Raw genomic sequence first — 14,387 nt, 5'->3', positions numbered from 1 at the left:
CACCGGGGTCCATCTCTCAAGGGCCTTCTGGCGGTTCCCTCCCTGCGAGAAGCGAGGTTACAGGGAACCAGGCAGAGGGCCTTCCATCCCCTCCAACGTTTCTCCCCTGAAAATAGGGATGTCCTATTCCACACCTTTCAATGTTTCTCTAATGAAAATAAGGATGTCCTATTCCATCCCCTCCAACGTTTGTCCCCTGAAAATAGGGACGTCCTATTCCATCCCCTCCAACGTTTCTCCCCTGAAAATAGGGCCGTCCTATTCCATCCCCTCCAACGTTTCTCCCCTGAAAAGAGGGACGTCCTATTCCATCCCCTCCAACGTTTCTCCCCTGAAAATAGGGACGTCCTATTCCATCCCCTCCAACGTTTCTCCCCTGAAAATAGGGACGTCCTATTCCATCCCCTCCAACGTTTCTCCCCTGAAAATAGGGACGTCCTATTCCATCCCCTCCAACGTTTCTCCCCTGAAAATAGGGACGTCCTATTCCATCCCCTCCAACGTTTCTCCCCTGAAAATAGGGATGTCCTATTCCATCCCCTCCAACATTTCTTCAGTGAAAAGACTGACATCCTAAGGAAAAGCAGGACATTCTGGGACGGATTCTGTGAGTCTGGGACTTTCCCTGGAAAACAGGGACCCTTTTAGGGTCTGTATTCTGCTTACAAAGTTGTCACCACTCCACAACCTCGTGGGGCTCGGAGCTTTGTAAAAAAATTGCAAATGTGATGTCCTGATCTTTGTTGATCTCTCTCTCTCTCAGACAATTCCACTCAGCTGACGAGCAAAATATTTTCCCCCTACTTGCTGATGTGGGGCGTTTTATTCCAGGACTGTAGGGAAAGGTCTAGCGACCTTTTGTCTCTCTCCACACCCCTAACGCGGAACAATAATGTTTGTTTGCCGGCCGGCCCGCCCCAGTTTCTCATTATATCATCGACAAACGACGCATTTTTAAAACGACGCCCCCCTCTGCCCCCTCACTCTTGCACAACACATCATCTGGCACAAGCCTTACGCTACGGTGAGCTGGTCCCAGTTTGTCCAATAAACCAGTTTATTCTCAGAAGAGAAGTCCTGGGTGCGAATTTTGCATAGAGCCGAATAAAGGATCATCGTCATAATAATTTCTTATTTATACCCCGCCCATCTGGCTGGGTTTCTCCAGCCACTCTGGGCGGCTCCAAACAGAATATTAAAAACGCGATAAAACATCAAACATTAAAAAGCTTCCCTAAACAGGGCTGCCTTCAGATGTCTTCTAAAAGTCAGATAGTGAGGTCCAGCTGACCTTGAAAGCCTTAAATGGCCCAGTAGACCTGAAGGAGCGTCTCCACCCCAGACACCGGGGTCCCTCTCCCAAGGGTCTTCTGGCGGTTCCCTCCCTGCGAGAAGCGAGGTTACAGGGAACCAGGCAGAGGGCCTTCTCGGTGGTGGCACCCTCCCTTCGGATGTCAAGGAAATAAACAACTATCTGACTTTTCCATCCCCTCCAACGTTTCTCCCCCGAAAGTAGGGACATCTTATTCCATCCCCTCCAACGTTTCTCCCCTGAAAACATTGCTCCACCCCCCTTCTCCAGTCTCCTGAAATTTCCCCCCCAGTTAGGCATGTGGGGCACAATCTGGATCCAGTCCACATTTAAAGGGAAACCAATCTAATGGTTTGGGGCAGGGATATGAGAACGGAAACCCATCCCTAGTTTTAAATTCCGCCGTTCTCTAAATTTTGCAATGTGGCCATTGTTGGATTGCTCCATAATTCCCTTGGCCTGAGACCACCAGAGGAAGCACTTAAAAAATTTCCTCTCCCAAATCTGCAGACCTCCTTCACGTTAGTTGTTCTTGTTCGCCCAGACCTTCTGCATCGAGGGATCTGCAATGGTCCCTTGGTTCTCAAACGTAATCCGTTCCGGAAATTCCGTTCCAAAACCAAAGCGTTCCAAAACCAAGGCGCGCTTTCCCATAGAAAGCAATGCAAAACGGATCAATCCGTTCCAGACTTTTAAAAACAGCAATTTAAGGTGAATTTGACTCTCTAACGAGACGTTGATCCATAAAACAAAAGCAATAAACGATGTGCCGCAGTCGCACAATCAATCCACCCACCAGTAGCTGGACTGGGTTCCACGCAGTCGCAAAAGCAGAACAGAAAGAGCCGCAAAAACGAAAACGCAAATAGCAGAAACGGACAGACTTTGGTGTGACACGCAAATCGGAAGTGCAACACTCAAAACGGAGCACGTTCAGCTTCTGAGAAAAAGAAGAACACTTCCTTCTGGGTGTGCAGTGTTTGGGTTCCACGTTGTTTGAGTACCAAGACGTTTGGGAACCAAGGCCTTGCAAAATACCTTGCAAAAGAAAAGCCCTAAGCTTCAGTAATGGGTTTCTGAAAATCCAAGGTGGAAAAACGGAAGGAAATCCTGTGTAACGAGGTGATTGGGTTAGCAGGATGGCTACAGACTCCCCAGGGGCGTGGCTACAGACTCATGGGCGTGGCTACAGACTCCCCAGGGGCGTGGCTACAGACTCATGGGCGTGGCTATAGACTCCGTAGGGGAGTGGCTACAGACTCATGGGCGTGGCTACAGACTTCTCAGGGCAGTGGCTACAGACTCCTGGGCGTGGCTACAGACTCCCCAGTGGCGTGGCTACAAAATCATGGGCGTGGCTACAGACTCCCCAGGGGAGTGGCTACAGTCTCATGGGCGTGGCTACAGACTCCCTAGGGGAGTGGCTGCAGACTCAGGGGAGTGGCTACAGACTCAGGGGCGTGGCTACAGACTCCTCGGGGGAGTGGCTACAGTCTCATGGGCGTGGCTACAGACTCCCTAGGGGAGTGGCTACAGACTCATGGGTGTGGCTACAGACTCATGGGCGTGGCTACAGACTCCCTAGGGGAGTGGCTACAGACTCATGGGTGTGGCTACAGACTCCCCAGGAGAGTGGCTACAGACTCATGGACGTGGCTATAGACTCTCCAGGGGAGTGGCTACAGAACCATGGGCGTGGCTAAAGACTCCCCAGGGGAGGGGCTACAGACTCATGGGCGTGGCTACAGACTCCCCAGGGGAGGGGCTACAGACTCATGGGCGTGGCTACAGACTCCCTAGGGGAGTGGCTACAGACTCACGGGCGTGGCTACAGACTCCCCAGGGGAGTGGCTACAGACTCATGGGCGTGGCTACAGACTCCCTAGGGGAGTGGCTACAGACTCATGGGCGTGGCTACAGACTCCCTAGGGGAGTGGCTACAGACTCATGGGTGTGGCTATAGACTCTCCAGGGGAGTGGCTACAGACTCATGGGCGTGGCTACAGACTCCCCAGGGGAGGGGCTACAGACTCATGGGCGTGGCTACAGACTCCCTAGGGGAGTGGCTACAGACTCATGGGCGTGGCTACAGACTCCCCAGGGGAGGGGCTACAGACTCATGGGCGTGGCTACAGACTCCCCAGGGGAGGGGCTACAGACTCATGGGCGTGGCTACAGACTCCCTAGGGGAGTGGCTACAGACTCACGGGCGTGGCTACAGACTCCCCAGGGGAGTGGCTACAGACTCATGGGCGTGGCTACAGACTCCCTAGGGGAGTGGCTACAGACGCATGGGCGTGGCTACAGACTCCCAGGGGCGTGGCTACAGACTCATGGGCGTGGCTATAGACTCCCTAGGGGAGTGGCTACAGACTCATGGGCGTGGCTACAGACTCACCAGGGGCGTGGCTACAGACACATGGGCGTGGCTATAGACTCCCTAGGGGAGTGGCTACAGACTCATGGGCGTGGCTACAGACTCCCCAGGGGCGTGGCTACAGTCTCATGGGCGTGGCTACAGACTCCCTAGGGGAGTGGCTACAGACGTCTCTTTTTTTATAATATTTTTTATTCAATTTTCAGATACAAATTCCACCATATCACATTTTCCCACACCTTTTTCTTTTTCTTTGGCTACAGTCTTCTCAGGGGGGTAGCTATAGATTCCCAGACTCATGGGCGTGGCTACAGTCTCGTGGGCGTGGCTACAGACTCCCCTCGAGGGTGGGCAGCTATGGACCCTCCATGGCTACAGACTGCTCTTGGGGTACAAGTGCGAATCGTGGTGGGGAAGGTCACAACCACCCCCACCCCAACATCTATGAAGTCCACGGCCAGAAGGCCCCTTGCCACCCAGGTCCCTGATTTCGTGGCGTCCCCAACCGAGCCGCGTTTTGCCCCCCTTCCCAACCTGGCGATTCGCTTTCCAGCAAGAGAAAGGGGAGACGAGAGTTTGCAGGCGGCCTTCGAATCGCGGCAGATGCATTAGGAGGGCGGCGGCGGAGAGAGATGCTTCGCTGGCGGAGCCCGGGGAAAATGGAGGCCATGAATATTTGATGGAAGAGGCTGTTTGGAGGAGGAGAAGGCAGAAAAGGAGCTAGATTCCCCCCCCCTTTAATTATTATTTCCAGGCAAGCCTGCTGGAGGCATTTGAGCCGCGTTGATTCTTTCCCACCACACTGAGCGTATTTATGAATGAAGGCCGCTGTTTCTGCTGCAGCCGAACATCATTGCTTCTGCCTCTGTTTCCCCCCACCACCAAAAAAAAAACCCAAACCAGCTGCAGAGGGCAATTCCTCAAGGCCTGAGCCTGCAGGGCTTACTTGGGAGTAAGCTGGGGACCTACCCCTGAGTAAGCACGCTTATAGGGTTGGGCGATGTTAATTCTCCGTCGCACGATCACATCAGGATGATTTTTTTTGGTGGGGAAATCGCTAGCCTGAAGTCATAACCACGTTGAAGGAAAGGAAGAGAAGTGCCTAGCCTCTGCAGGGATATTTTCCTTAACTTCTGGCTCCCTGCAGCAAGCCGCAATGCTGGGAATCTCAGGATCACATCAGAGCACTGAAGGTCCGTCAATTCTGGCTCGAGGTGGGCGATGGCTGGGGGATTTAAAAAAGGCACACAGCTACATCCTTGCAAGGGTTTGGTGTCTCCGCTATGCGAGTGTGACGGGGAAACAGTTGAATCTCTTCCTCATATAATGTTCAACTGTCCCTTACATAGCATAGCCAGGACTAAATTCCTGGGTCCTGCTTTACTGCGCTTGGTTGACAGGCCTGTTGAGTCACATGCCGCACTGCTCTTGCAGGATACAGATCCTTCTGTAACTCTGCAGGTGGCGAGATTCCTGAATGCGGTTATCTCACACACAAAAACCACCAAAAAACAACAACAAAAACTAATCGGACAGTCATGATGAGAGTGCATGACGGATCTCGTCTCCAGTTCTCCTTTTTCTGTGAACCGTCCCTTGGATCTTTCCGGGCCCCAAGCCGTTACTGTCACTGTTCAATGACCACCCTTGCATCGTGGTGTTCCCCTTCTGTTGTTAGATGTATTGGTTTTTATGCTTCTGTGCTTTTATATTTGTACATATTTTATGGGCTAATAGCCGTAAAAATAAATAAATTGAAAATACATCCTTGCAGAGCCTACATTTTGAGGAGTTTAAAAGTCAAAAGGATTAAGTTTGAGAAGCAAGGGACCACTGTATTGGGGCCGAAACCTGGGCAGAGGCGCCCAGGCTTGTGGGCGCCTATGGTTTCCTCTCTGCCTGGGCTGTTGGAGGACCAAACGGGACACAGCTCTCAGACCCTCCCAGTGGAAGGAAGGACCGTTTGGGACCCAGGTGCGAAATGAAATGGAGGGGGGGGCTGCTTTGCATTGCAGAGGGGAGTCGTGGCCGGGCGGCAGTTCCAAAGACTGGGAAAAGCTCTACGGACTCAGCATAACCCGAGCTGACCTTGCTTAGATAAAGCTGCTGGTTCAGCAACTATCTCAGCTGTGAAGGGAATGTTTCGAACGCGGCCAGCATCAGACAGAGGGACAGGGAGAGGGGCTGGCTGGAGAATCCGGCCTCATTTTCAGCCATTCAGAGCCCCATGGACAATGGGCAAGCGAAGCCCATTTAGTTCCGCCTCATTGTGCACAAGAAAAGGGAAGGTTCTGGATTTGAATCACGCTCTGTTGCTGGATTTCGCCACAGAGCGCCTCTTCCCCACTAGGGACGTCCGGAAGTGCAATTTCTGCACCTCCCAAGCCACGTTAAAGCATGGTGACGCCACTCAAAAATGCCATGGCTTCTTCCCTTAAGGCAGGCATGTACAAAGTCTGTTTGGGGGGCAAATTTCAGTTTATTTTCTGGGGTCAAATCCTACTAAAAGCTCAACAGCTTTGGGGTAAAATCCTAAGGCACCCCTGCCTTAAGGAATTCTGGGAGCTGTAGTTTGATAAGCATTTTCTGGGTGTTTGTTGTTGTTGTTTAGTCGTTTAGCCGTGTCCGCCTTTTCTTGACCCCCTGACCAGAGCACGCCAGGCCCTCCTGTCTTCCACTGTCTCCCGCAGTTTGGCCAAACTCATGTTCATAGCTTCGAGAACACCGTCCCACCATCTCGTCCTCCATCGTCCCCTTCTCCTTGCGCCCTCCATCTTTCCCAACATCAGGGTCTTTTCCAGGGAGTCTTTTTCTCCTGAGGTGGCCAAAGTCTTGGAGCCTCAGCTTCAGGATCTGTCCTTCCAGTGAGCACTCAGGGCTGATTTCCCTAAGAATGGAGAGGTTGGATCTTCTTGCAGTCCATGGGACTCTCCAGAGTCTCCTCCAGCACCAGAATTCAAAAGCATCCATTCTTCGGCGATCAGCCTTCTTGATGGTCCAGCTCTCACTCCCATATATCACTACTGGGAAAACCAGAGCTTGAACTATACGGATCTTTGCTGGCAAGGTGATGTCTCTAGTGTTAGTAGAACCCTTTTATTCCCATCCTTGAGCTACAATTCCCAGAGTGTATCAGCAGTCATTTCCTCTTCGCAGCAGAGAACTCTGGGAATTGTAGTTCCGGGAGGGGACGAAGGGAGTCTCCAAACAACTGGCTGTCTCAAACTACAGTTCCCAGAATTCTTTGGGGGGGAAGACATGATGGTTCAAAGCAGCATCACTCTGTAAATGCGACCTCAGTTTCTCATGTCTCCGGTCTTCATTCTCCATCAGTTTGCAATTTTTTCTTTTAAAAGTCCTCGTGAAAATTCACCAGCGGTTCGGTGTGATTTTATTCTAACGCACCCGTTTTAGGATCCAGTTTTGCCTAATATACAGGTTTCTGCAAAACAGTTCCCCGCAATACAGTACAATCCTTGCGCCTTCTTTTCGACAACCATGCATTTTAATGCACAGTTTAGCCCAGTTTTAAGCGTTTTCTATTTCTTTCCCTGCACTACTCATCCAGAAGGAAAACTGCATTGCAAAATTTAGGTAAAGGTAAAGGGACCCCTGACCATTAGGTCCAGTCGTGGCCGACTCTGGGGTTGTGGCGCTCATCTCGCTTTATTGGCCAAGGGAGCGGCGTACAGCTTCCGGGTCCTGTGGCCAGCAGGACTAAACGAACCAGAGCAGCGCATGGAAACACTGTTTACCTTCCCGCCGGAGTGGTACCTATTTATCTACATGCGCTTTGACGTGCTTTCGAACTGCTAGGTTGGCAGGAGCAGGGACTGAGCAACGGGAGCTCACCCCATCATTGTGGGGATTTGAACCGCCCACCTTCTGATTGGCAAGTCCTAGGCTCTGTGGTTTAACCCACAGCGCCACCCACGTCTCCAAATTGCAAAATTTGGAGCGCTGAAAATTTCACAGGACACGGCTGCGATCTGCTGCGCATATTCCTTGGGGAAAGTGTGGGTTGAGAATTTTCGCCTTTGGATGCAAATCAAAAGGGTCTCCTTCGCTCTGCTTGGCCTTCCCCGCCGTCAAAAATAAAGCCTGTCCCTTTCCGTTGAGACCATCTCCTCTTTCTTTTGCACAGGAAACTCAACAACGTGCATCGACAAGTGTAGCAATCAAACAGCCCCTTAAATAAATATCAAATCAAGTTGAGCCGTCTCACCCAGAAAAGAAATCGGAGCTACTGTGGACATCCCTGCCCCAACACACATGTACAGACTTGTGGGCTCCTCCATCCCATGCAACCTTTTCGGTTTCAAAGTACCGTATTTTTTGCTGTATAAGACTCCACTTTTCCCCTCCTGAAAAGTAAGGGGAAATGTGTGTGCGTCTTATGGAGCGAATGCAGGCTGCGCAGCTATCCCAGAAGCCAGAACAGCAAGAGGGATTGCTGCTTTCGCTGCGCAGAGATCCCTCTCGCTGTTCTGGCTTCTGGGATTCAGAATATATTTTTTTTCTTGTTTTCCTCCTCCAAAAACTTGGTGCGTCTTATAGAGCGAAAAATACAAATTAACAAATAAATAAAGTCCGCGGTTCACAGCAGAGGGAACTGAGCTGCAGCTATTTTCTCCATGATTGTGGGGGAAAGCAAATTTTAGCTTTGATCTAGCCTGTTTCCCACAGTGCTCCAGACAGTGGGTTGCATTCCGAGGTAGACTACTCTTGGAAATGGGGGCTCCATTTGGTTCCACCGCCAGGGGCGTCGGAAATAGCACCCAGGCGGAATTTCTGAAAATCTCAGAAATGTACTGGGGGAAACCCAGGTGACCCAGTGTCGGAAGTGTTGATTTCCTCCCTGAAAGGTTCTTAGAAATAGCTCAAAAAGATTGTGGGGGGTTTTTTGGGGGGGAGATATTGGGGGGGGAGGGCTCAACAAATTTGTCACACACACAAAAGGACCCTATAATAGGCAGGTCCGTGAAAAGCTCAAGAAACGACCCGACAGCAGGAGAAGGAAGCCTAAGAAGGTAAGAAAATGCAATTCTCTGCATTTGGGATCCCTGCTTCGGATCTCCGGCAATGCCATTCAGAGACAGGCTGCCGTTGCCAGGTGAGGTCAAGTCAGAGGTAGACTGCGCTTGAACCTGAAAGCTCTATTTTGTGAACACGTCTAACCGCGGCCGAAACCTTCTTGCTCCTCTTTCGCGAAGTTGTCTAATCTGTTTTTAAAGCCATCTGATCCCCAGTGGCAGCAAAAACAAAACACCCCCCAAAGGTGTGATTCTGCAAGGCAGCTTTTTGCAAAATAAGTCTGGGCCAAGTTACTAGGCCACGTGAAGATTTGCCGGTCTGTTTGCGCTTGGGTTGAGCGTTTGGGGTCTGAAAGGGGGCCATGAAGCGGAAGGGAAGGGGTTTTCCTAGAGCTACTCCCTTGCTTGGAAGCTGTTTCTAAAACACGAATCAGGTGGTCTATAAATTTTAATAAAAGATTTAAACAAACATGCACTGGGAAGCTACGGGATAAACTTCGCTGTTGTGCGATGCTCAGAAAACAACCCCCTTTAGCTGAGATGCCTGGACTGCGTGGGGTTGGGCTGGATGACCGCATGGGGTCCCTCACATACAATTCTACGGTTCTGTGAGTCAAAAAAGCAATGCTCTCTGGAGCCCGGGGAACCAGTTTGCAGGTGCAGAGGAGGAAGGGAAGGGCTGAGCGGCTGATTGGATCTACTTTAATCTCCCCGGGAAGCAGGTGGGAGCCTAACTGAAACCCACACTAATGAGATCTAGCCGAAGTTAAGAAACTAGTTGCAGGCCTTTGAGGAACCAGCAGGCCCAGTGGTTAAGGCTTGCAAGGCTGTCGCACAGGACATGGGATCAGGGCAGGCGGAAGAATTCAGATTCGAGCCACTTTTTAAAGCGAATATACCCAGTTGTACTTTGCAAAACAGAGGCTGATGCTTTTCGAACTCTGAATTTTGCAGCCAAGTGCCGTGCCCAAAATTAATGCACAGACCAGGGGTACAGTGTGCATGTGAAGACGCATACATCGGAACTCGGAACGTTCAGCCGAATTGCAACCCCCAAGGAGCGTCCGCTGGGAGAAATTCACCCCGGAAATGCTGGCAAACTCTCAGTTGCGTTTATTTGCCATGTGGTAAAAGGTAAAGGGACCCCTGACCGTTAGGGTCCAGTCGTGGCCGACTCTGGGGTTGTGGCGCTCATCTCGCTTTATTGGCCGAGGGAGCCGGCGTACAGCTTCCGGGTCATGTGGCCAGCAGGACTAAGGCCGTTGCTCCCGTTGCTCGGTCCTAGCTCCTGCCAACCTAGCAGTTCAAAAGCACGTCAAAGTGCAAGTAGATAAATAGGTACCGCTCCGGCGGGAAGGTAAACGGCGTTTCCGTGCGCTGCTCTGGTTCGCCAGAAGCGGCTTAGTCCTGCTGGCCACATGACCTGGAAGCTGTACGCCGGCTCCCTCGGCCAATAAAGCGAGATGAGCGCCACAACCCCAGAGTCGGCCATGACTGGACCTAATGGTCAGGGGTCCCTTTACCTTTACCTATTCCATATTCCACATCAGTCTGCATTTTTAAAGAAACATTCTCATGGAAATCCTTCAGGATTTCAGGCCCCAAATCCACGATATGTTGAAAGGAGCACCACGCCACTTTAAAAAGAGTCCTGGAAACCGTAGTTTCTTACAGGTGTTGAGAGTTGTTAGGAAACCCTCACACACTCTGGTTCACCTCCCAGAGCTAAAATTCCCGGTGTGGTTTTTAAAAAATCAATCCCTCTTCCCAGAGAGCTCTGGGAATTGTAGCTCTGGGATGGAAACACAGGATCTCCTAACAGCCACGAACAAACTACAGTTTCCAGGATACTTTGTTATGATGTTGCTTCGAAAGCATGGTGAAGATGGAAACTTATTAGTACTAATATACCTGTTTCCTTATGCAGTTATGCCTAACGCAAACATTCGGTTCGCGCAGAAACCGTGACTGTAAGCTGCCGGGGGCAGAGACCTGTGCCTGTTTTGGCACGTGCAACCCAAGATTGCGACGGCACGCTAGAAGCAACCTCTAGATACAGCAGGACAAAAGTGGAAATATAGGCAGGGTCAAATGCCAAGACAATCTGGAAAATATATTGCAAGGCGCTTGTGAGAAACAAACCAGGGATCTAAACCGAATTGCAGGGAAATAGTGGGGGGTTTTCCTAATTTGCTCCCCTGCAGGGAAAAAAACTCATTGGCAGATTTACCTTAAAAACTGGAACCTTATTAGAAACCCTATAGCCTGCTTTATTTTTTAAAAAAGGCTTTCTGGTTCTTTCTCCCATGGGAGTGTATCAAATCTGATGCAAACGCTTCCTTTCATTTCTATCTCTCCAGAACAGGAGGGATTTGGAATTTAAAAGCAGGCTCTGAGGAACAGGGGATGTGCTCCCGTTACGTCACGGAACGTCCACAAACATTTGGGGCGGGCACACACGTTGCCAAAAGCCCCGGACCCCCGGCCTGGAGCTGGGAGCGATTCCTTGCCTGTGGAAATGTAATCCTTCTCTCTCTCTCTCTCTCTCTCTCTCGCTCTCTGGTGCATGCTGATGTCAAGACAACTCTCTGGGCTAGATCTCCCGGGAGATTCTGCCTGGCGCCAGCAAATCCTCATGGAGGCTGCTAGGGAAAGCACAAATTATTTTTTTTGTTCTCGGAAAGGAGAGTGGAGGGTGCAGATAAGCAGCTTTACAGAGGTGCTGACTCCCTGGGCCCCTGTGAAATTCCCCACGGAGGAGCCAAGCACCCACAAAATTTCAGTGCCGCCAGGGGCAAAACGTGGCTTTATTTCACCCAGTTTGGCACCCACAGGCCAGTGGCAGCCCCCTGGAGGCTTCAACCCCCCCCAACTAGCCCTCCTGTAAGATACGGCTCTGCCAGGGCATGCCCGCTGCATGGCGCCCACACACAAACCCCGGGCACCCACAGTTGTGGGTCAAAGCTGGCACTCCTAGGAAGCTATCTGCCAAGCTGTTCCCATTCATGTCAGCCTTCCCTTCCAAATTTGTGCCGGGCGAGGTTTCAAGTGAGGGGGGAATCCCAGGACGCCGGGCACCGCTCTGCCAGACGGGTGGGCCGGAAGAGACCCCGTGGGGGGGGATATCCTAGCAAAGGCTGGGTTACTGGTACTGACAGAGGTCTGGCAAAAGGAAATGCACAGAGGCAGCTCTCTTGTTCTCTTGCTGGGCCCAGGCGTCCGAAGTCCTTTTTCTGTACCACCCTGAGAAACCTCTGAGAAGGTTCATCCATCGAGATATTTGGTCTGGAAACCCCAACGGTTTGTTTTATGTTTTTTCTACAAAACCATCCGCAGGTCAGCACCAGGCAGAAGTTGAAATGAACATTTTGAGGGCTCAGGGAGTAAGATTTCTGGGTTCAGACCCCTTTAAAAAATGACACAGGGCCAGTTTTTAGAGAAAAGATGGGCTGGATTTCCAATCAATGATGCTCTTTGCTTTTAACTGTTCTCTTTCTACGATTCCATCCTGCCTGTGGCGGCCCGCTGGTCTCATCTGTGCCTCTGTGTCCATTTCCAACATTTTAGATACAGTGGTCCGTTCTTAACCTGAAACTGTTCTTAACCTGAAGCACCACTTTAGCTAATGGGGCCTCCTGCTGCTGCCGTGCCGCCGGAGCACGATTTCTGTTCTCATCCTGAAGCAGAGTTCTTAAACTGAAGCACTATTTCTGGGTTAGTGGAGTCTGTAACCTGAAGCGTATGTATCCCGAGGTACCACTCTATTGATATTTGCTGCTACAAATGGTTTCACGCTTGCTTTCAACATTTTAGACGTTTGCTGTTTTGACGTTGCTCTCTGTTCGTGGGGAGCTGCCTCGAGAGAACCATGGTTTGAAAGGTGGGGTAGAAATCTCCGAAACGAAAATAATAATAATAATGTAAGGAGCCCTGGAGGGCAGCTGCCGGACAGAGCAGACCGTCCTAAGCTCTATATATACACACACACACAAACAGTGGTACCTCGGGTTACATACGCTTCAGGTTACATGCACTTCAGGTTACAGACTCTGCTAACTCAGAAATATTACCTCGGGTTAAGAACTTTGCTTCAGGATGAGAACAGAAATCGTGCTCTGGTGGCGCAGCAGCAGCAGGAGGCCCCATTAGCTAAAGTGGTGCTTCAGGTTAAGAACAGTTTCAGGTTAAGAACGGACCTCCAGAACGAATTAAGTACTTGACCCGAGGTACCATTGTATACACACACACACACACACACACCACACACACATTGGGTCATTCCCCAGGCCTAGTAACATATTCCATATGGCCGTCCCAAGCCATTTTGCCGCCTGAGGCAAAGGAAAAGATTCCCCGCCCGAATCCCAACAGGGCCGGCCGCTAGATTTTCAACACAGGAGATGGGCAGTGAGGTTCGCTGGGTTCAGGGAAGCGACTCCGGCCCACGTGGCGAAGAGGCAGCTCTAAGCACCTGCAATCCTTCCATCCTCTGATGACTGAGAATCCTTCCTCAGCCTGCCTAATGACAGGGCCAGACCTCCTTTCTCTCTCTCTCTCTCTCTCTCTCTCTCTCTCTCTCTCTCTCTCTCTCTCTCTCTCTCCCTCTCTCTTCCTCCCTGCCCAAGCCCAATGGAAGACGCTTCGTCTTCTCTGTACGCGCCAGGGCTGCCCTTCTTTTTAAAACAACAACAACCAAAAAAATCAGGATTGGAACCGGGGAAGGATGTGGAGAGAGAGAAGAAGGCAGCCGCTGGGAACCGCCTGAGTCACGGCGAGTGGGGAGGGGGGCGAGGAAAGGGGGGGCAGATGGGTGGAGGCTGCCACGCAGAATCACGCAGGAAACAAACAACAGGTAAAAAAAAAAGAGAAGTGAGAGAGATGGTTCGCCCACATGCCAAAATGCAAAACCCACCAATCGTCCCCAAATCTCTTCCACTGGGAAGCTGTGCTTCCCCAACCTCAAAGTGTTGATGAGCAATACGCAGGGTAGGGTGGAGGGAGGGCAAATCTGGGGTGCGGGAGCCCTCTCGGATTTGGGGGTGTCCATACAGCCACGTCTCCCCCCTTCCTTCCCTCCCTCTCTCCACGCAAACAAACGCACAACCGCCGCCTGTGCGCCAAACCACCGACGAACATCAGCCGAGATGGGCTTTGCAGCAAGGGAGAAAAACAGCAAACGCGGAGCGGGGTGGGGTGGGGGGGAGGTTTAAGGAGAAAGGTGCACGCAGAAGGGAGGAAGGAGGGAAAGAGAAAGGAGCTCGGGGAAGAGATGGGAAAGGGAAGACTTACTCCATTTTCGGTGCCGCGGCTGGCGCGCTCCGCTCCTTCAGCCTGGCAACCTTGCAAGGTGCAAAGGAGAGAGGGAAGGAGACAGTGAGAGGCTGCTGGGCTGGATTGATCTCTCTCTCCTTTTCCCTTTTTCCCTCCTCCTCCTCCTCTCCTCCTCCTCCTCCTCCTTCAAGATCTGCGCGTCCCAGGGGCCGCGGAGGAAGGCGGCTGCCGGCAGCAGCAGTAGCAAAGCATCCCCTCCGCCAACCGCTTATTGTCCAGAGCCGACGATGGATGCGCGAGGAGAGGCTGGCTTGTTATGGAGGAGCGCGGGCTGTGGGTGTCCTTGCGCGCTTTGCAAACCGCACCCCCCCCCTCCGTCTCTCTCTCTCTCTCT

The 14,387-nt window shown here is 51.6% G+C and overlaps 1 protein-coding gene across 2 annotated transcripts in view; it reads right to left on the bottom strand.

Moving 5' to 3' along the window:
* Window positions 1-14,387, bottom strand: part of PALM (paralemmin) — a 49,604-nt gene extending 35,217 nt beyond the window's left edge. Inside the window, exon 1 of one of the 2 annotated variants that reach the window (XM_081895758.1) lies at window positions 14,012-14,387. In XM_081895758.1, coding sequence (XP_081751884.1) covers window positions 14,012-14,016 — 5 coding nt within the window. In that variant the 5' untranslated portion in view covers window positions 14,017-14,387. The remainder of the gene's footprint in view (window positions 1-14,011) is intronic. The other variant, XM_081895759.1, reaches the window with a different exon arrangement.

This window comes from Podarcis melisellensis (assembly GCF_964234715.1).
Source record: "Podarcis melisellensis genome assembly, chromosome: 18".
Classification (NCBI taxonomy): Eukaryota; Metazoa; Chordata; class Lepidosauria; order Squamata; family Lacertidae; genus Podarcis; species Podarcis melisellensis.
This window is presented reverse-complemented; position numbering and strand designations above follow the sequence as displayed.